This window comes from Eptesicus fuscus, chromosome 6 (assembly GCF_027574615.1).
Source record: "Eptesicus fuscus isolate TK198812 chromosome 6, DD_ASM_mEF_20220401, whole genome shotgun sequence".
NCBI classification, from domain to species: Eukaryota; Metazoa; Chordata; class Mammalia; order Chiroptera; family Vespertilionidae; genus Eptesicus; species Eptesicus fuscus.
In genome coordinates this window covers 39,157,793-39,179,717 of record NC_072478.1, presented here as the reverse complement: position 1 = coordinate 39,179,717, position 21,925 = coordinate 39,157,793, and the positions used below count along the sequence as shown (strand labels likewise).

The 21,925-nt window shown below is 40.9% G+C and overlaps 2 protein-coding genes across 5 annotated transcripts in view; one reads left to right on the top strand and one right to left on the bottom strand.

Moving 5' to 3' along the window:
- NEK1 (NIMA related kinase 1) overlaps positions 1 to 10,508 on the bottom strand; it is a 156,273-nt gene extending 145,765 nt beyond the window's left edge. For all 3 annotated transcript variants that reach the window (XM_028152723.2, XM_054717651.1, XM_054717650.1), the window contains exon 1: positions 10,115 to 10,508. The gene's annotated coding sequence lies outside the window, so the exon portion shown is untranslated. The remainder of the gene's footprint in view (positions 1 to 10,114) is intronic.
- Positions 10,509 to 10,584: 76 nt separating this feature from the next.
- Positions 10,585 to 11,886, top strand: LOC103288954 (NTF2-related export protein 1-like). 2 transcript variants are annotated; one of them, XM_054717652.1, is made up of 2 exons: positions 10,585 to 10,726; positions 10,930 to 11,886. In XM_054717652.1, the coding sequence occupies exon 2, from the start codon at positions 11,105 to 11,107 to the stop codon at positions 11,525 to 11,527; it is 423 nt and encodes a 140-aa protein (XP_054573627.1). In that variant the 5' UTR covers positions 10,585 to 10,726; positions 10,930 to 11,104; the 3' UTR covers positions 11,528 to 11,886. The 2 variants fall into 2 exon arrangements, with proteins under 2 accessions (XP_054573627.1, XP_008142974.2); XM_008144752.3 differs by lacking the exon at positions 10,585 to 10,726 and having other exon boundaries at positions 10,881 to 11,886.
- The last annotated feature ends 10,039 nt before the right edge of the window (positions 11,887 to 21,925 follow it).

Below are 21,925 nucleotides of genomic sequence, written 5' to 3'. Positions count from 1 at the left end.
ACTTTTTAAAAGCTTCTTTAATGAAGATGTGAACCCTTCTCTATCATACATTCTTTTTCCTTTTATGCTATTAGCTTTTCTTTCTTTTTTCTTAATTGATCTTAAAGAAGGAGGGAAAGAGAAAGAGAGAATCACTGATGAAAGAGAGATACATTGATTAGTTGCCTCCCACACATTCCCTGACTGGGGATCGAACCTGCAACCTAGGTATGTGACCTGACCAGGCATCAAACCCACAATCTTCTGGTACAGGGGACAACACTCCAACCAACTGAGCCACACCAGCCAGGCCCATGCTATTTACTTTTCAATTTTACTTAAATACTAGAGGCCCAGTGCACGAAATTCGTGCACTGGGTGGGGGTCCCTCAGCCCGGCCCAGCCTGCACCCTCTCCAATCTGGGACATCCCTCTCACGATACAGGACTGCTGGTTCACAACTGCTCACCTGCCTCCCAGCCTGATCACCCCCTAACCACTCCCCTGCCAGCCTAATTGACGCCTAACTGCTCCCCTGCCGGCCCGAATGCCCCCGACTGCCCTTCTCTAACAGCCCGATCACCCCCAACTGCCCTCCCCTGCTTGCCTGGTCAACCCTAACTCCCTTCCCCTGCCAGCCTGGTCGCCCCCAACTGCTCTGCCCTGCAGGCCTGGTCTCCCCCAACTGCCCTCCCCTGAAGACCTGGTCGCCCCCAATTGCCCTCCCCTGCAGTCCTGGTCGTCCCCAACTGCCCTCCCCCGCCGGCCCAGTCACCCCTAACTGCCCTCCCTGCTGGCCCAGTCACCCCTAACTGCCCTCCCCTGCTTGCTTGATTGCCCACTACCCTCCCCTGCCGGCCATCTTGTGGCAGCCATCTTTGTGCAAGGGTGTGAGTGTCAATTTGCATATTACCTCTTTATTATATAGGAAAAAAGTTTATTTTGATATTGACACTCTTGTACTTAGCTAGTTATTAGTAACTAGAGGCCCAGTGCACAAATTCATGCACAGGTCGGATCCCTTGGGGTGGCCTGAGGGACTGGGCCCCAGCTCACACCCCCAGCCTCACAGCCCCGCAGCCCCGCCTGGCATTCCGCCCTGGCCTGGCACCACCCCCTCATCTACTCCACCATCCCACCACAGTCCCACTCTTGTCGGGGCCCATTGGGGCCGGCAGCGCCTACTCCACCGCCGCTGCCAGTGCCATGTCACTGACGCCTACCATGTTCCATGCCGCCCCCTGGGGGTCAGCGCATGTCATAGTGAGCGGTCGAATTCCTGGTCTACCAGTCAAACTCTCGCTCAAAACGACCACCTGAAGGGACAATTTGCATATTAGGCTTTTATTATATAGGATAGGAAAGGAGGAAGAGAAGGCCAGACATTACAGGCTTGTCATTTGGGCAACTTCACCAGGAAACTGCAACTTGCACTCCCCAGGGAACCACAGGGCTATTCCCTGCAAAACGCTGGGAGAAGAGGTCCAACAAAGGGAAGAGAGATGCATGCCCAGTAAAGTTGGGTGACATAGGGAAGGTACTTGCCCGTCAGTCAACCTTGGAACAGAGGTGGTTGGCCTAAATGGGCGTGGACACTGTAAACCTGTGAAAATTTGGGAATACATAATCCCCTAAAGTTTAGTAAACAGAGGAATTCTCTCTTTTTTTACTCCCCACTCTTGGCTCCTCTAGACTCATGGGGCTCTCTTGTTTTGCTCCTACCCATGTTCCCCCCGTAGCCATGTGGCCCTGCAGACTCTACATGCAATGGACTGATGGAATGAAGCGGGGAAACACAAATTAAGCTAGCCTGATGCTGGATTGGACTGTGCAGACATGGAAAGGCAACTCTGGACACTGGCTCTGATTTTAGCTCTAAAGAAGCCCTAGCTACACTTCTTTTATGGCGGGGCAAAAGGAAATGGGATTTTGAAAATTCAGGGATTTAATTCAATGGAAAGCTTTCTACCATATTGCATCCTCCTGTGCAAGTCTCAGGAAATTATTTTTCTCCGGGTATCACAAGAAATCCATACCCACAAGCAAATGGGAGAGACGAGGTCCTCTCCCCTCTGTTAACAATATGAACAAATGTATCAATCTTTTCTTTATATTTCTGCCTTTGGTATAATTAGATTCTTACCATACCCAGATATTTGATTAATATCATCAGAAGCTTTAGCAATAGTAATTTCAGGAGACTGGTGGGGACAGAAGCCAAATATCCTAGGTAGTGAAATCTTTAAAAAAGTGAGAGAGTCCTGGTGGCTGTTGCTCAGTGGTTAGAGGGTTGACTTGAACAGTGAAGGGTCATGGGTTCAATTCCTGGTCAAGGGCATGTCCCAGTTAGGACACATGTGGGAGGCAACTGATTGATGTGTCTCTCACATTGATGTTTCTCTTTCTCCCTTTCTCTCTCTCTCTGCCCCCCTCCTCCTTCCCACTCTCTCTAAAAATCAATGGAAAAAATAACCTAGTGTGAGGATTAACAAAAATTTTAAAAATTAAATTTTTTTTAAAAAATTGAGAGTGGAAAGGGAAGGACAGGTGGAGAGAAAATGTTGAAAAAGCAATCATTAGTGCTGCTTATTAGCAAGATCACCATTATTGTGGAGATACATGAATTCACTATGTTAACCTAAAACTAATAAATATTTAATTCACCTAACTTGCTCTTTTCTATGCATTGCAAGCAGGCTTTCTCTGTCTGAGAAAATGAGCTTGTCATGAAGACTATATTAAAATTTCTGTGTCAGTTTACCATATTTCTCATTGTAAATGAACAAATCCATGTTCTCACATCATTTTCTCAATACTAAAATGTTTTATTTTGCCTCTAAGGAATTATCCAATTTCCTTAAATGACAAAATTCATATTCTAGGTATATAAGACTAAAGGCCTGTGGTAAAAACCAATTCCCTATAAAATTTTGCAGGAAAGAGCTTTCTTCTGCCTTAGAAAACATTATAACCATTTTCCATTTCAAAATTTCTAGAAGAAATTACAAGCCTTTTAGCAACTTTAAGAGAAACAGGAAAATAACTATTACAAAAGCACTACAGCATTATCAGTGAATTAAAGTAGGAGAGTCATTTCAAACACTTTCAAGCCAACTTTGATCAAATGGCATAATATAATAGTTATCTGGGCACCAGCCAGAATTTAATGATTTCTCCAGGACATGAAAGTATATCATATTACTATGCTATTTAGAAAAAAATATCAAGATAAACTCATCTTAGAAAACTAAATTTCCTAAGTCAAATCGCATTAAATAATAACCACATAATGAGATTATTTCACAGCCATCATTATTTTGTAACTTGTGCCAAGAAAAAATAAAGTAAAATAAAATTAGTAAGCTTGGCCCTGCCTCAAAATTTAGTTGCCAATTCCTTTCAAGGGACCACACTAACAAGATGGAAACTCTAAGAATCTCTAATATTGCATTCTGCTGCCTACCGCATTACTGAGTGAATATTGTGGTTTTGACAACTCAGTCAAGTAGAATAGAATCTGCCCCTAGTAGAGAAGAAGAATGACTCTAATTGTCATCAAATAATGTCAAGTGCAGACACCTTTATAAACAATCAAAGACTTGTGGTCAACAAGTTTCAGAGCAACTGACAGCCCTCCTTTTCTGCAGAGTCCACATTAGACTAGTGTAGTACACTAGAGGAAGTAAAAGGGAAAACATGATAGATTGCTTTCACTGTCTCACTGGATATTTAACCAAGCTATTTATTTCCTAGTTGCAAGACTTCTCAGCTGAATTACAACCCTAGAAGACTTTCAAACCAAATGAAAGAAAAGTTAACAAAATGTACCATAGGCTTACATTTCCAAAATCATCATAACATGTAACTGAAGGAACATAAAAATCTGTTCTAATTTCATTATTGTAATAAACTCAGATTACAAATAAATGTTTTCCCTTTTCTTTTTTTAAAAATGTTTGTTTGTTTGAGAGAAAGGGAGAGGGTGAGAGAGAGAGAAACATGGATGAGAAACATTGATTGCTGCCTCCTTCCCACTAGGGATCAAGCCCTTTCTAAGATTCAGCTTCCAACATCCAATAAAAACCACAATACCAATTTGATAGTAGAGGACTAGAGATTAAGGTCTCTTACAATTATATCAATTCAATCTCCATAAAACATGCCTGATATTGAAGATATTCAAAGCATAAGAGCAAAGAGTTACGTGATACAACAAACAAAGCAAAGGATTTGGAAAATAAAAGCTACGTGAACAAAAGCAAACCACCTGACTTCTCTGAGCCTTGGATACTTCATCTAAAAACACTGATCAGTTCAACATAATGTTTCTTAAGGGCCCTACAACTATAATAATCTGAGACTCAAGGAGAAGAAAATAAAAGAGCCAAGTGGGTCAGAAAACAGGAAGCTGCAACACTGTTTAGAACTGTACTATCAGCCACAAAGAGTAGAAATAACAGAAAGATATAGCCCAAGTCTTTTCTTCAGAAAAATGAAAAGAAGCCACGAGAGTCATTATTTTAGCCTAAATCTTTAAAAAGTCAAAAAGTAAACTACAATTTATAGTTACACACATCAAATGAACATACTTATTTACCTCTACTTCTTCCTCAAACCTAACAAAAACTTTGAAGGGATAAGAAAGGCAGCGGAGGAAAGAAAGCAATCTCAACAAAATTCTGGAAGCTGACAAACACAAAAACAAGCAGCAACTGGCTTGGGAGACTAAAGAAAGCTGTATACCAAGCCAGCGGTGGGAAATAACTCAATTCCCACTACAGACTAGCTCAATAATTGGAAGCACCCGGTGCCTCTGAGAGTGAGGATAATATTAGGACTAAAAAAAGATTGGGTGGCTGTGTCAGAAGCAATCACACACACAGTTTGCCTGGTCCTCCTCTCCCCATCAAGAGATTACCCCTCTCTCAGCTTGGTAGAGGACTAGAGACTTCTCTAGATTGGGGATCCTGACAGAGCTGAGAATGGAAATGCCATATACAAGCACACCTCATTTTATTGTGCTTCATAGATGTTGCCTTTTTTACAAAATGAAGGCAAGACCCACTATCAGGAAAAAAAAAAATTATAGCACTTTATTGCAGGGGTCTGGAATCAAACCCACAGTATCTCCGAGGTATACCTGTACAATCTGGGAGATTAAATGAAAGTCTACTTAGGAAATGGTGAGACACTGTTCCAACCATGATGGTGAAACTCGTAACAGACCTCCCCAAACAATCATAAACGCTGAGTAAAATATATAAAACAACAGATAGAAGTTGAGGGGCTATAATCATTGAAAAGGTAGGAATATACTAGTGAAATCCATATTTACCTCAGCCTTTTTCCTGAAGTCATTTTCCAAATTGTGCCAAGCAGAATGGAGCTTAAGTAGAAAGCTGCAGTCTTAATGGGCTGAGGAGAGTGGTTTAGGGCTGCCAAAATCCTGGAGAGGAGGGGAAAAAAACTGAGTAGCTCTACAGTTTAAAAATCAGCATAGCCCTAGCTGGTTTGGCTCAGTGGATAGAGCATCAGCATGCGGACTGAAGGGTCCTGGGTTCGATTCTGGTCAAGGGCACATGCCCAGATTGTGGGCTCCATCCCCAGTAGGGGACGTGCAGGAGGCAGCCCATCAATGGTTCTCTCTTATCATTGATGTTTCTCTCTCTCCCCCTCCCCCTTTCTTTCTGAAATCAATAAAAATATATTGTAAATATAAATAGAAATCTACATATAAATTCCTTTCTTGTCAGTTAGCCCATTCCTAAATTGTGCACACACAGGGCAAGAATAAAACAGGCTAGTCCTAACAAAACTAAAACCAATCCTCAACCGGATCAAGGTTATCAGCTGATACTCCCATCAGCTTGCTAGAACAAAACAACAATTTTTGGAGGATAAATGTTCCAGAAACTCTAAGACATTTCATTCACAAGTTCTAGCATCCAGTCAGTAATTATGAGGCATGCTTAAAAAAAAAGCAGAGAGACAAACAACCAAAACGAAAGAACACACACAATAGACTCGAAAATGACTCAAATGGATGCAGTTATCAGTAGGGGATTTTAATAACCAAGATTAATATGTTCAAGAAAATAAGAGAGAAAGATGAACAAAGTTATTTTTTAATATGGAGAATTTTTTTAAAGAAGATTTTAAAGATGGGGGAGTTTCAATAAAGAACTGAAATGTATTTTTTTTAATTAAATGAATATTCTAGAACTAACATATCTGAAATTAAGAACCAACAGCAGATAGGATTAGTAACCTGGAAAATGAACCAATAAAAAAAAAATCATCAAAAGAACAGAAAGAAAAAGTAAGGAAAAAACAAACATGAAAGAGAGAAAGAAAGAGAAAGAGAGAAAGGAAGGAAGGAAGGTAGGAAGGAAGGAAGGAAGGAAGGAAGAAGGGAGGGAGAGAAGGAGGGAGGGAGAAAGAAAGAAGATGAATGGAATAGGAAGATTCAATATCAGAAAGATTTAAATTCTTAAATCTCTAAATTTACTGCTGTCTTAAAAAAACAAAAGCTTTGGGGGTGAGAGATTAGACAAGCTGATTTTAAAGTTAATATGAAAAAAGCAAGAATAGCCAGAGAATTACAGGGGGGAAAAAGACCAATGAAGGAAGGTTTGTTCTACTAGATGTAAAGACACATTATCCTATACTAGAGGCCCGGTGCATGAAAATTCATGCACTAGAGGGGGGATCCCTCAGCCTGGCCTCCCCATCTCACAGTCCGGGAGCCCTCAGGGGCAGGAGGTGACCCGGCGATCAGGGGAAGGCGATGCCCCCATCACACCTCTGCTGATGCCACTGCTGGCAGCGCAAGCCTCAGCCAGCCCTGGTTACCTAAGCCTTGGGTGATCCTGGGCGGCTGGGCAGCCACCATCTGAGGCTTGCCTGCACCTTGGGCCGCCTCTGGGCGGCTTGGCAGCTGCCATCCAAGACTTGCCTGTGCCTCCGACGGGCCCTGGGTGGCTGGGGGACTGAGGGGTCTGGGGGACTCTGGAGGCAGGCGTGCAGAGCAGCCAGACCCACCTGGGGGAGGGCCCGGCTGTGCCGAGTGCCTACCGCCCCAGCAGGGCTGAGGGGACTGGGCGCCGCCATCTTTGAGGGTGTGGCAGTCAATTAGCACATTCCCTCTTTATTAGATAGGATAATAAGAGAGGAACATGCTAATTATCCGTTACACCATAACATCATCACAACCAATCTACAGGTTGTGGAGAGCTACAGGAGGGCGGGGCATCGAGTTATGAGCAGCGGAGAGCTACCAGTGGTGGTGGGCGGGTGGCCAGCTGAGGCTAGTGGCAGCAAGATATTCGCGCAGTACGCAGGGCTACTAGTAAAGCTATAATAATTATGAATTGGCAAATCATAGAAAGTCCATAAGTATATATTAAAGTTTTAACTTGGTGGATGACCATGGAGACATTTCAAATAGGTAGGGGAAAAAATGAATTTTAAAACAAATAGTATTTAGACAATTATTAGCAACATGGAAAAAAAGTTAAATCCATTATTCGTTTTATTCACTTTCTACCAACTTAAATTCCAGATGATAAAATACTTAAATGTAAACACTAAAAACATGATAGTAATAAAGTAGAACATGAGAGGATGATTTTTATGATCTTAGAGTAGAATAGCTTAATATGACACAAACTCCAAAAGCCTTAAGGGATTAATAGTACTACATAAAAATCTTGCATAGCAAAAACTAGTATAAATAAAAATTCAAATGACAAAAATAAAATATATTTATATAATTTAGATCAGATCACCAAGGGTTCTTTTGTCTAATAAATAAAAAGCTTCTACATGTTCATAAAAAAAAACCCAACTGTAAAATGGACAAAAATATGAAGTTAAAGTTAACAACAAAAAGGAATATAATTGATGTTACAATGTGCAAAGGTATACAATCACACATGAAAAATACAATGTAAAAGTACAAGAGATAAGTTTTATTATGTATATTTTACCATGATATAAGAAGTCTAAGAGATAGTGTTTTTTAGCTATCAGAATGGCCAAATTCAGAATGTTTTTTACTGTACTGTGTTGAAGAGGGATATAAGAAAACAGAATGTGGTGAGAATACAAACTGGTACAAATACTAAGGAATATTAATTTGACAATATCTACCAAAATTATAAATGTTCAGTCATTTTGACCCAGAAATTCCATTTATAGGAATTTACCCTATAAACATTTTCAAAAGTATGAAAATGAGACATGTACAAAGTTATCCTCTGCAGCACTGTTTGAAATGGCAAAACTTAAATATCCATCAACAAGTCAAAGAGAAAGAAGCAACATTTATACAGATACAATTTCTAAGTACCAGAATAATAAAGAGTTCATACTCCCCTGTGTGTATTAAAAGGAAATATACATGTGTGTGTTTCTACTTACATTTATTTATATATAGTATGTGTATAAATATATATATATATAACCCTTACATGTATACACACATACATAATTGCTTGCATAGGTTAAGTAATATCTCTGAAGAGATACAAAATAAACTGGTAATATTGGCTGCCTTCAGGGAAGAAACTGAGTCGTTGAGAAGATTTTTTAAACTATATAAATGTATTGTCTATTCAAAATAATACATTAAATTGAAGAATAATAACTACTGATAGGAAATAGGAAGAATGTTACCTAAATCAGTATTTCTAGTTAAAATCCTTGAACAGTTCTCCATTTCCAAACTTCTAATCCTGACATCCATGCTCTCTCCCCTTCCCCCAAAAATATCTTGCCTCTAGTCAAATTAGACATTTTTTTCTCACATTTTACTAAAAATTTCTTTAAGCCATAAATAAGCAATGTTTGACATAATAGTTATTTGCACGAAATATGAAAAATGTCAGAGTATATGAATGAAAAACTTTAGCCCCACCCATCTCAAACATTAAGTCACTTCAGCTTTATGATGGACAGGATGTCCTAAAGGGAAACATTGGTAAAGGAATGTCAATAGATTCCTTCTGGTGCTGTCTGCAGCTACAATCCATAAATATAATTCTCCAAAAATCATAACTACCATTTGGGATTATGGGAGAGGGTCAGTTTATCTTCTCCGTAAGGAAAGTTCCTGCCTTATTTTTCGTTACTCAAAAAAGCAGAAAGCAAAAATAAGATTTCTACTAGACTTCATTCCCGCAAAAAAAAAAAAAAATACTTTTCTTCTCTGTAAGTCTATTCAGGCAACAACTAATGGCTTCCCTAGTGGAAACTATCAACATGTAAATAATTTACATTCATAAAATGGGGTCATGATCATGACTTAGGAGGTAGATTAGAGTAAAATTTACTTGGAATTCAATGACCTCAAAAGACTCCTGTGGCCAAGTTCCATAAACCTTACTAAACTAATGGTGACTTTTACTGTGCAAAAACCTGTTTTCCCACAAAACAGGCTCCTTACCTTTCACCCAGAACAATGGGCAATTTTAAATGAAGATCTGTGGATCTTCTCACACCAGACAAATCTAAACTAAAAACAAAGGACTACTTCTCTCCATATCTGGCTTCCCTCCATCATCTCTACAATACTGCTGCATCATAAGAAAAGGCTATTATTAGTTTATATTGGATATTTTAATCCTTCATAAATATCTCTGATGTAACTTAGAATGGCAATAATTTTTCTGCTTCTTGATCTTAGAGAATAAAAATTAGGCCTGTATATTTATAAGAAATGAGTCATGAACTCTGAAAGTAGAACTTTTAATGCCTTACATATAGAAATGGTTTCAAATTATAGGAACTGAAATATAAAATCACAGGCCAACCAGTTGCTACTCATTTTCTAATTAAACTTATGTGTAATTTAAGATTGGAGTCAATATGTAAGCCTGTAAATGACTGCTTATCCATACCAAGATTTCTATTACTTTAATAGATTTTTGCTTAAACAATGTCCAATGACTGCTTTGCAATACATCTTGCTCCTTAAGAGAATTAACATTCTAGTGAGATGAGGGTTATTATTTTTCCGCGCACTTATGGTATCCATGCAATCTCTACATAAGCAAGTCTACGCAAGGTCTCCTCGTTCCCAACCCGATTTTGCCATTTTGCATACCACTCCTTGCTTCCCCCAAGTAAAACTCACCTCAACGACACAGGACGTTAGTAGGGATAACGGTGATGATCTATTAGCAAAAGTCTAGGTGTAGCAATCTTCCTATGGGACTTAAAGAGGCAGAGGCATCATCCCGCATTTCGAAAATGACATCCTGAAAGAGAAACCAAGTCTCTAACCAGCAGCCAGCAGCCCACTATGAAGGGGGGGGCACTGAGACTCCCACACCTGACAACAGCCTTTGCCTGACCGCTCCGGTTGGACTCGGTCCCAACTCGGGCAACGCCCTGTGAGACAGGTACACACTACCCGGACGCAACAAACTGGTTTCGGAGCCCCTTGGAAACGGCGGGGCGGCAGCCGGGGGAGTGCCGCGGAGACTGCCTCCCCAACTTCAGAGGCGGCGGCCGCAGCGGGGTGGGGACGGGCGGCCTTCGGGACTGGGAGGCTACCTGCCTGCCACGCCCTCTGGCCTCGCAACGCCCGCGCTAGATCCCGGGGTATGCAGGGAAGTTGCTAGGGACCTGAACACTGCAGCCTACCACCCCTTACACCCCGGAGCGAGTGCAGAAGGGGGAGCGGTCGGCGCGTCACTGGCGCTGGCGTGTGACGTCACCGCGCTGAAGCAAGCGCGCAGTGGAGGTGGCTGGGAAAGAGCGGCTCGGAGGGGCGCGAGGGGCGCGAGGGGCGCGAGGGGCGGGGCCGGGGGCGGGGCCAGGACGAGGCGGGGGGCGGGGCCAGGACGAGGCGGGGGGGCGGGGCCAGGGCCTTGCAGGCGGGACTGGTTAAGGGAGCAGGAAAGTTGAAAAGGAAAAAGAGGGCCTCCTCCTGGGCTCCCTCTGCAGGCTCGCCCCGCGACCTCTGGGGGCCGGTTCTCCGAGGAGCTGTGGTCCGCGAGGCGGGCGCCGGAGGAGGGCTGCCGCCGCCCACGCTGACCCCGGCCTTCGCCGGCGCAGCCCCGGCTCCCTCAGGTGCAGGAAGCACCTGGGTGGAGGCCTCCTCCAGGAGAGCCAGAGATGGATGGCATCGGTAGACTTCAAGACCCACGTGGATCAAGCCTGCAGGGCTGCCGAGGAGTTTGTCAACGTCTGCTGCCCCACCGTGGATCAGCGGAGGCGTCTGCTGCCCCGCCTCTACACGGGCACCGCCACCCTGGTGTGGAATGGAAACGCTGTTTCAGGACAAGAGTCCTTGAGTGAGTTTTTTGAAGTGTACCCTTCCAGCGAGTTCCAGATCAATGTGCTTGGCTGCCAACCTGTACATGATGAAGCCACCCCAAGCCACACCGCAGTCCTCGTTGTGATCTGGGGAACAGTGAAGTTTGAAGGCAACAAACAACGGGACTTCAACCAGAACTTCCTTCTGACTGCCCAGGCCTCACCTAGCAACACGGTGTGGAAGACAGCGAGTGATTGCTTCCGCTTCCAGGACCGGGCCAGCTAGTAGAGCAGGCGTCAGCCCCAGCTCGGGAGGGGAACACAGATCTCAAAATGTGGGGACACCAGTTCCTTTCTGTTGTGGGCTACACTGCCCAGGGTGAACTCTGCATTTCCTCAAGTCCAAGGAGCCCCTTTACGAGTATACTTATTTGTCATAGTTGCCTTTTCGTAGTACAGTTTTCTGTTTTTCTACGTGTCCAGTAGAGACCCTGGTTCTTGAAATTCTGACAAAATAATACTAAAAAAAAAACAAACGAAAAAACAGGAGTGTGTAGTTTGAAGTAGTATGGCAGAAGTTGATTTGAAATAAAGCATTCCATAAATTTGTCCCACACATAAGACACTGCAAAAATAATTTTTAACCTAAAGACTTTTATTTATTTAAAAATACATTAAAAAAATTTTTTTACTGATTTCAGAGAGGAAGGGGAGAGAGAGAGAGACATCAATGATGAGAGAGAATCATTATCAGTTGCCTCCTGCACGTCCCCCCCCCGCCCCCCCCCCCACTGATCTCCTGGTTCATAGGTGAAGACTCAACCACTAAGCCACACCAGCTGGGAGGGATGCCACATTTTTAAAAAGTAATTTTGCTTTAAAAAGCAAGCCTTTTTCCAGTATATTTTGGATGATTAAAACAAGAAAGTAATTTTAAATCTCGAAAAAAATTTTTAAGCTATAATGTGATATTCTACACCTATACATCTAATGTGTGTATAAATTCATTGTCAGTATATTGAAAGGGGTGGTAGTCTAAGTACCTTTCTTCATTGCAGGACTTTCTAAGATAGAAACATATTTCCTAATAAGGGTGTTGTCCTGTATTCCTACAGCTAAAGTGACTGATCCCAAGATACTGGAAATTACAAACTTTAAGCGGAAGAAGGATGGTACAACTCCAAGGTGTGTCTGCTGTACACAAGTTAAATGTAGCTTGGAGAGACTATTGATTTTGCCAGAGACCTCAGGTCAAATGATTTAGCTCTTTACTTCAAAGAAATCTGTCTCCTTTACCTTCATCCCTTTCCCAACACACCAACACCAAGACCTTCTTTCGGTTCTCCTGTGGGTCTTTGATTTAGTCCTGCTTAGAAGACAAACTTGATTCCCATCCAGCATGTAAATTGAAAGTGTTGGGCTTCTTTGCCAGCAGATGGCACTGCAAGTCATTCAGCCTAGCAAACTGGAGAAAATCTGCTTCAGTTGATTTACTCTTTAATCTCCATGCAAAAGACTTGTTTTCCTCATTTTCTCACTTCTAGGCTAACCTCCTGTGACCCTTCCACCCCAGTTAGTAAGTAGGAATTCTGGTGTCTGAATGCACAATAACTCTAGTTCTACCCACGTCCCATTGTACAGCAAAGCAACATGAAAACGTTTGCTAATTGCTAAACTAGCAAATTCTTTTTGGCTGTTTTCGTGAAGAATAGTTAGATATTGCCTTAGACAATTATTTTTGCTCCTGTCATAAACTGTTAGTGCGAATTATAAACTACCGCAGTTTTTGTAGAAGGCATGCTAGCAATATGTATATCAACAAGTTCACTTCTAAAAGAAGTAGGTAAAGATGTATTACAAGAATAACCATTATTTTTATAACCAGAAAAAGTAGAGATAATGTGAAGTCTAACAATAAGATCTTGACTAAATAAATTATAATACATCCAAACAATAGAATATTCTGAAGCCATTAAAAAGAGTCAGCTGGGGAAAATAAAGGGGGGAAAAAGAATTAAAGAAAAAGGGTCATTGGGATCTATTTCTACTGACAGAAAGATGCCTTTGATATATTGTTGAGTCAATAAGGCAAATTACTCTAACCTGGATTAAGAAGATTACCCAGCCCTAGCTGGTTCGGCTCGTGGATGGAGCATCAGCCTTTGAACTGATGGGTCCCAGGTTCGATTCTAGTCAGGAGCACATGCCCAGGTTGTGGGCTCAATCCCCAGTGCGGGGTATGCAAGAGGCAGCTGATCAATCATTAATCTCTCTCATCATTAATGTTTCTATCTCTCCCTCTCCCTTCCCCTCTGAAATCAATAAAAATATTTTAAAAAAAAAAAAAAAAAGATTACCCAATGATTCCCCTTTCTGGTTTATATACTTCTGTAAAGTTTAATATTTTTTTCTTTTTACAATAAGAATATTTGAATTTCTTTGATTCCTTTTATTTAAAAATTTTATTGGATTTTTCTTTCAAACAACAAAAAATATCTTTGCTGCTTGCAACAACCCAATAGCACAAGTACACAAAAATAAGGTCTGTAGCCTATCTACCCAAAGTCACCCTATGCTTATTCCTACGAGAGGCCAATGTTAATAGTTTTACAAATAGCTACACTTTTTGTAAGTTAATAAAAACATAAAAGAGCATTTATTCACATATATTTGTTTTAATCTTTTAAAATGAGATTATAGTATACATATTGTTTTGCAACTTGCATTTTATTTAACAGTATATCATGAATATCTCTAGAGTTCAACTAATTCTTGTTAATGATATCAACATTCCATGATATGGATGTACCAAAATCTATTAAATAGGATTGCTGGGTCAAAAATATGCTTTTTCTTTTACTTGAATAGATACTCCTGTGCTTTGGTTACATATTGCTGTGTAACAAACCACCATAAAACTTAGTGGCCTACCACAATGATGTATTATTTCCTCACAATTCTGTGGCCAGGAAAATAAGGCAGGGTTTTGTTGGCTGGGCTCACGCAGCTTCATTCAGTGGGCAACTATGCTGAACTGGATGGCCTGAGAAGATTCAGTCACATGTCTGGTGCCTTGGCACTCCTCAACTCCTTCTCTCTCCACGTGGGTAGCTTGGGTTGTCACATTATAGTCTTGGGATAGTCATTCCTCTTTCATAAAAGCTGGCTTCACATAAGGAAAAAATAGAAGGTGCCAGTCTGGCTTCATATAAAGAAAAAAATAGAAGGTGCCAGTCTTTTTTTTTAATACTCACCCGAGGATATGGTTTTGTGATTTTTTTTTTTTTTTTGAGAGAGGGGAGGGGGGGAATGTGAGAAACATCAATAGTTGCTTCCCACACACATCCCTACCAGGGATCGAACCCCTAACCTAGGAATGTGCCCTGATTGGAAATTGAACCTGCAACCTTTTGATGTACGGGATGACGCTCAAAACAACTGAGCCACCCAGCCAGGGCAAAGGTGCCAGTTTTTTAAAGACTAGGCCAAGGTCACTTCTGCCATATTCTTGGTGAAAACAAGGTTCAAGGCCAGGCAAGATTGACAAGAAGGTGAGGGATCAATGTTGGCCTAACTTGTAGACTTATCTACTACATCCTGGATTAATTTTCAAAAGTTTTAAGAAATTCAAACTCCCAGTAGCCTATTTCCACCACCACTGGATGTTTCTCTCTTAATTTTGCAAAAACTTGGAATTTCTTCCTCTGTGTCTGCCTATTATATCCCCTGCCCCTTTTCTACTTATCTTTTTAAAAAATCAATTTGTAGGTGCTATTTGTAAAATATAGAAATGAACCCTGTGTCATATTGTGGAACAAATATCTTCTGACAGTCTCTCACTAACATTTTAATACTTTTCATGGTATCTTTGCCATATAAAAATTTGTATTTGATCAAATCTGGCAGTCTCTCTCTCTGTCTTTCTTTCATTTTTCATTTTTTTTTTTTAGCTTTCTCATTTTGCCAAGAAAATATTCTTTCACCCTCAAAGCCATCTAAACAATCTTGATGTTCTTGTCTTTTGTTCGATAAGTTCAATACATATGAAATTTATTTTTGTATATGATTAACAGAGAAACTAGCTTTGTATTCTTTTGGAGAAAAGCTAGTTATGCAAGAACCATTTATTATATGTGATTTCCTTTTCCACTAATTTGAAATGTAAACTTTATCATATATTAAGTTCACTATTTGTATTTTTATCTACTTAGGGATTTCTCTTTAATTTATCATTTTGTCAATTAAAAAAAGAACAAGTGCCCTGACTAGTGTGACTCAGTTGGTTGGAGCATTGCCCCATACACTGAAAGGTGGTGGGTTTGATCCCCGGTCGGGGAACATATGGGAAGCAAACTGATTGATGTTTCTCTCACTCCCTCCTCTCTCTAAAATAAATTTTTTTAAAAAAAGTAAAAGTGTGTTTAAATAATCAAGAAATACTATAATAATATTTTCCATTCTGAAAAAGAAATGCCAACACTAAAATAATTTTAAAAATTTTAATAATTATTTATATTCTTATATATTAAAGATGGTTAAAGTTATTCTTGTGGGCTTCTTTTCTGGTAGAAAATAAATAGAAATTCCTTAAATCTTTATTAATAGTGCTTTATACTATCCCAAGTGGAAAGGGACTAGCTATATTACTAACGTGTTCTACTAGAGATTTTACAGAAATATATTGTTCTTTATTCGCAGTGGATTGAACATTATGCAAATTATATGGATAGGCATATTCAAGACATATAGGTATTGTTATTCCTTCTTTCCAGAAAGCAGGCAGCAAGATGAAACAAATTAAAGGATAACAAATTTAAGCAAATAGTTGGTGGTAGATTTACAATAGAATATTTTCCCTTTGTGAAATTATTAAAAGACTACATGTTTGTGTAGGTATATGTATTTGATCAAACTATCCTGACATACAAGCAATCTTTTGCGATTGAAGAAAAGAAGGCTTTAAACTTTAAATATGAGGAAATGCATGCTCTAAAATCCAGATCTCTTACAGACATGTAATACATACAAAAAAGAAAAAGAGTGTCTTTACATTTAGGACTCTATCTCTCTACATTCTAAAATCGTCGATTTTAAGCTAATTCCTGAAAGCCTACTCTGTCTAACTTTATGTAGTTTGAACTAATCATTAGCTATAGATAGCTTGGACTTAAACCGTAGCAGTCTGATTAATTTCTGCATCTTAATCAGGTAAGCTTACCTCAATAAGCAAACATAAAGGAGTTATCTAATTCTTCAGTTTCTGGCTTCCTAGGTTGGGTCATCTGCAGGAGCTCATGGAAAAGACAGCTATCTAAAGAGAGAGGTCGATCATAACCTATTTTTAGGAAGAATAAAGTAAAACATTGAGTCTTTAGCTATACAGAGCCTGAAAAAGGAGTCACCTCATGAGACTGAATTGAGGATGTACTTGGTTGAAATAACTGATGGTCTATCAAGTTCCAATGAGGCTTAGATAGGAGTTTTCTAGGAAAGAATCACATGAACCTGGAAGATTATTTGCAATGTCAAAGGCTTCAAATGTAATCAGGAGTATAAATCTATTCAATATAATTTCACATTCTTTCTCAGAGAAAAAGGCAAAGAACAAGAAAAGGTCATTTTCAACTATTTCCCTGATGCTGGTGGAATCAGAAGGAAATGCTAGACTATAACGATATCACTGTTTTCCTAGTAGAATATCTAATCCCTTTTCACTCCCTCTTGTCAATGTGTATGAAACATAAGCAATAAAGTCACAGTTCTTTTTCTGAAACTCACAAACACATGAAATAGATCTATACAGCTTTATTCATTTCTCTGATTTTCTGTAGAACAGTGTTGTTTTTTTTCCCCATGTATTTTTCAGCTATTATAGGAAATAATCCTACTTCTAGGTTTTTTACTTCAAAGAAAATTTACAGCAACTTGCCTGGGGTCAGGGAATAAGAATCCTGCACACCCCACATTGGGGATCAAGCCCACAACATGTGCCGTGAACGGGAATCAAACTGTGACCTGGTTCATAGGTCAAAGCTCAAGCACTGAGCCAAGCCAGCTGGACCAGAGGGCTTTTAAAAATGCATATAACACCTGTGGTCAAAAGATAATTTATGCAACTTATAGTAGGTAGAATAATGGCCACTCAAAGATATCCCAGGCCCTATCCCATCTCTGGAATCTGTAGATATGTTAGGTACATGGCAATGGGGAATTAAAGTTGCTAATCAACTGACCTTAAAATAGTGAGATGATTCTGGATTATCCAGGTGAGCTCAATGTAATCACGAGTCCTTAAAAGTAAAAGAGTTCAAAATGTTTGGATCTGAGAAGGACTCAAGCCCTAGCTGGTTTGGCTCAATGGATAGAGCACAGCCTGTGGACTAAAGGGTCCCGGGTTAGATTCTGGTCAAAGGCACTTGCCCAGGTTGAGGGCTCTATCCCAGTAGGGGGCATGCAGGAGGCAGCCAATCAATGATTCTCTCTCATCATTGATGTTTCCATCTCTCCCTCTCCCTTCCTCACTGAAATCAATAAAAATATGTATATTAAAAAAAAACTTAACCCACTGTCACTTGATTTGAAGATGGAGGAAGGGAGCAATGAGCTAAGACGTGGCCTCCAGAAGCTGCAAAAGGCACAGAAACAGATTCATCCCTAGAAGTAGAAGAAACACACTCTGCCAACACCTTGATTTTAGCCAGTGAGATTTGTGTTGGAAATCTAACCTGAAGATCTCTAAAATAATGAATTTTTGTTGTTTCAAGCCACAAAATTTATGGGCTACTAATACAAATGCCTATCCTCCTAAGGTCTCAGGAGCAGAGTATGGAGATCAGGTTGATTGGTATATATTTTCGTAATGTGTGGGAAAAGCAGGATCTGTAAAAACTCCTTATTGGGTATTATTTCAGGCCTAGGAAACTCCTTCTGTATCATCCTCCTCCAAGTAAAGGATCTGTAACAACCCCAATTAATAGGACCCCTTCTGGAACACTTGCTGAGAGGGAATGAGATTCTGTTGGAAGTGCTTATATTAGGGCACATAAGAAAATGTTCAAAGGATCTGGCTGTACTCCTTATTTTCTGAAACACCCAAGTATGTCGAAGAGGTTTAACATCACCAGATTCTCTAACAAAAATACCAGGGGAATTACAGAGAAAGTTCTTCCTCAGATGGAATCTATTGTTTTATCACCAAGCTATCACAGAGCACTTTGTTTAAATAGATTGTCCCATGTCTAATGTAGTGGTTTTGACTGAGTCCTGCTCATTAACTGGGAATAATTAAAAATATGCTCACTCAGGCCCAAACTTGGAACAATTAAAACAGAATTTCTGAGAGTGGGGCCCACGCCCCGTTTTTTTTGTTTGGTTTGGTTTTGGTTTTTTGAAGCTCCCTAGACAGTTCCGATGCATCAAGTTGAGAACTCCTGACAAAATGGTTGTGTATGTCAGAAACAATTGATGTTAAAATAAACAAGTTCTCATGAAGGAATAAGGCAGTGCACAATATTACATATCCAAATGGATAAGCAGACTTGTTCTTGCCCACTTATAAAATCCATGTAGGAACTAACACACTACCATAAGAGGATTTATGATTTATTTATAAAAGGATCACAGAAAGCACATATAATCGATTAACAGACTGTGACTATTGTCTCTCATTCTCACAGTCTGTGTGCCTCTTTCCAAAATTAGGCTATCCATCTGCAGTGAGAGAAGAAAATATATGTCTGTAAAATCTCTTGTGAAAAAATCCACTTAGTTTAGAAAAGTTTTCGCTTCTTTTTTCACAGTTTTCTTAAAATAATCTAAGAAACTTGTTCAACAGTTTCCCACGTAAAATAAAATGATATTGTGCTTGGAATTACCATGACTCCGATAAATCTACCTTGATAAAAGTAATGAAGGAGTCATAAGAAGTTTGACTGCATCATCACCATGGACATAATACCAGGTCTGAAGCCCAGGACTGTATTATTTGAGAATACTCAATTCTTCCCCGGAAGGAAAAAAATCAACAGGATGGACAAACCTCATGTATTAAGCATGGATAAGTTCAAAATCTGTGAGACACAGTGGTCAGATAAAGTTAGTAGGACATATACTTATAGCATAGAAAATGCTGAAATGACCAAGGGATGCCTAATATTCATGAGGCACTAAACATACAAGAGGCACTAATATTCATTAAACATTATATATTCCTCACACACTAAATATACATGAAACATTCAACATTCACAAGTCTTAGTTCTGCCACTCAGTGGTGACAATCATACTGTGTCCACACGTCCTGTACAAGAAGTGCAAAACCTGTACTTGCTCAGCAGGTTACTTGGCAAGCTACAGCTGTGGCCAGATATTCTTGCCCTGCATCTCTCCAATCACGTCCGAGTGTGTCATTGGCACCTCCCATCCTTGTCCCCTTGCTCAAACCCCAACTCTGGTCCAATTACAATTGCATCAACAGGAAAGCTAATGTGCCAACAAGAGACAGGACATATGAACATTGCATAATCACGTTTCAATGTATTAATTTTCTTTCCCTTTGCTTCTCATGATGTTTTAGCCTTCCTTTCTATGACCTCTAAGATAGCTCATCTGGTAGTACATTTGGAGGGTCTCAATGCATTGAGGTAATTTCTCAAAAACCATGAAGCAGGTAATATCTGGGTATTACTCAGCACTGTATGTTATAAAAAATTATTTTAAAAAATTTTAATTTGAGAGAGAGAGGGAGAGATAAACATCATTCAGTTGCCTCCCACAGGTACCCAACCTGGGCATGTGCCCTGACTGGGAATGGAATTGGCAACCTTCTGGTGCATGGAACTAGCTCAGCCAACTGAGCCACACCAGCCAGGGCAACACAATATTTTTAAAAAATAATTTTACCTGCTATCCTGTAATTTTCAAAGTTTTACACTCAAAAGAATGTCTCTCTTTGAGTGTCCATTTTCCTGGCAACAAGAAACAGAATCCCTAATTTTGGCAGGTTCTAAGATATGTCCTTAGAAGGCCTTTTAATCTTTAGGCTTTCCAAATAAACTAGATTAACAGTTTTTAGAATGTTTATTATAGTGGGTATAGTTTATTTTAATTGCAAGAAGCTGATTATCTTGATCCTGGAAAGGTCACTTGAAAATCCCTCTGATTACTGTACACATTGGGTGACTAGACCTCATTGTTCCAGGATTAGTAGCAAGAACTTTTTGGTGTTTTTGCCAACTTGTTTAAAGTGGCCTAACCTGAGATTCAGAGTTAGAGAAACCTACTGCATAAACCCCTGTAGTTTTATGTAAGGCTAGTGACAGAGAAAACCCTGATTCATGGGTTGGTGGTGGTCCTGAATCAGAAAGTGAATGTGAGAGTGACTGGAATCTGCGAGGTTATCAGTGAGTGGAAACAAATGAGCTGAAAAAGTGAGTGCTCAAGCCTCTTAAGGCACAAAAACCCTCTTGGGTGAGGGTATCACAAAGGAGACTTCCTTTTCTCACCCCCCATCCCCCCAAAAATCCAAAACACCCTCACCCCCAAACCACCTCCTATAATGGCGAAGAAAGGGGCACTCTTTCATCACCTGTGGTAGGTGACTGTGCATTTGAGAACAGTGACTCCATCTTCCCTTCTACTACTTTTTGAACTGGAATACCTACCACTGTTGCCTTATGCCTATCCAACCACTATATTTTAGGAGTGTTGGGAGCAGATAACTGGCCCTTTAGTTTTACAGGTGATGATATTCTGATTGTGAAGAGATTGTTAGTCTTAGTAGATGCATGTAAAAGTATACAGGGTTAAGGTATCATAATGTCTGCATCCTTCTTTCACATGCTTCAGGGGGTAAAAAATACACCCAAATATAGATGACACAAATATAGCAGAATTTTTGAATCTAGGTGACTGATCCCGTCATACCCACGATGGAAACCCTTCAAAACCACCTTCAGTTGTCCTATGCAAGTTGAATTTACACTTGAAAACATAATCCTTCTCTATTTTCTCCGAAATAACGTGATTTGCAAGCATTATTTCTGAAAATGCTTAACGGCTAAATTCGGGTTATCGGTTTTCTTTGCATGCACGTCAGGCACAGAACCGGCGAGGCGACCCCAATTGCACCACCTGCCTGTGACCTGTAAGCACAGGCAGCATGGGCCGCTGCTCTCAATCCAAAGGCCCCCATTCCTCTCGATCTCAGTGAGAATTCAGCGCTGGTCCCCGGCGGCTTTTGCTTTTCAGTTTTGGGGCCGACGTTCGCCGGCGTTCCACGCGCCGCTCCGGGGCACGTCGCCGGCGTGGGAGCGGAGCTTCGCGAGGACGCCGGGGCAGGCGCCCGTCTGCGGCCTTCGGGCGGCGGCTTCTCCGGCGACCGCCACCATCCTTCCCCGAGGTCGGCAGCAGGGCAAACAGCGAAGTCAGAGTGACGCGCACCGACGCGCCGGGAGGGTTTCACACCCTGCGCGGCCCCGCGGCGCCCGCCAGCTCGCTCGCGCGCTCCTCCCCCCGGCGCCCCGCTCCTCCTCGCCCCGCCCACCACACCCGCTTTGCCCAATAGGCGCCGACGTGGCGGCGACCGAGGGCCGGAGGAGGAGCTGTTGGGGCGGCCGGACGCTGAACGGCCGTTCACGTCTACGCGGTGACGTCGCGCGCCGACGCACCTGTCGGGCGCTCCGGA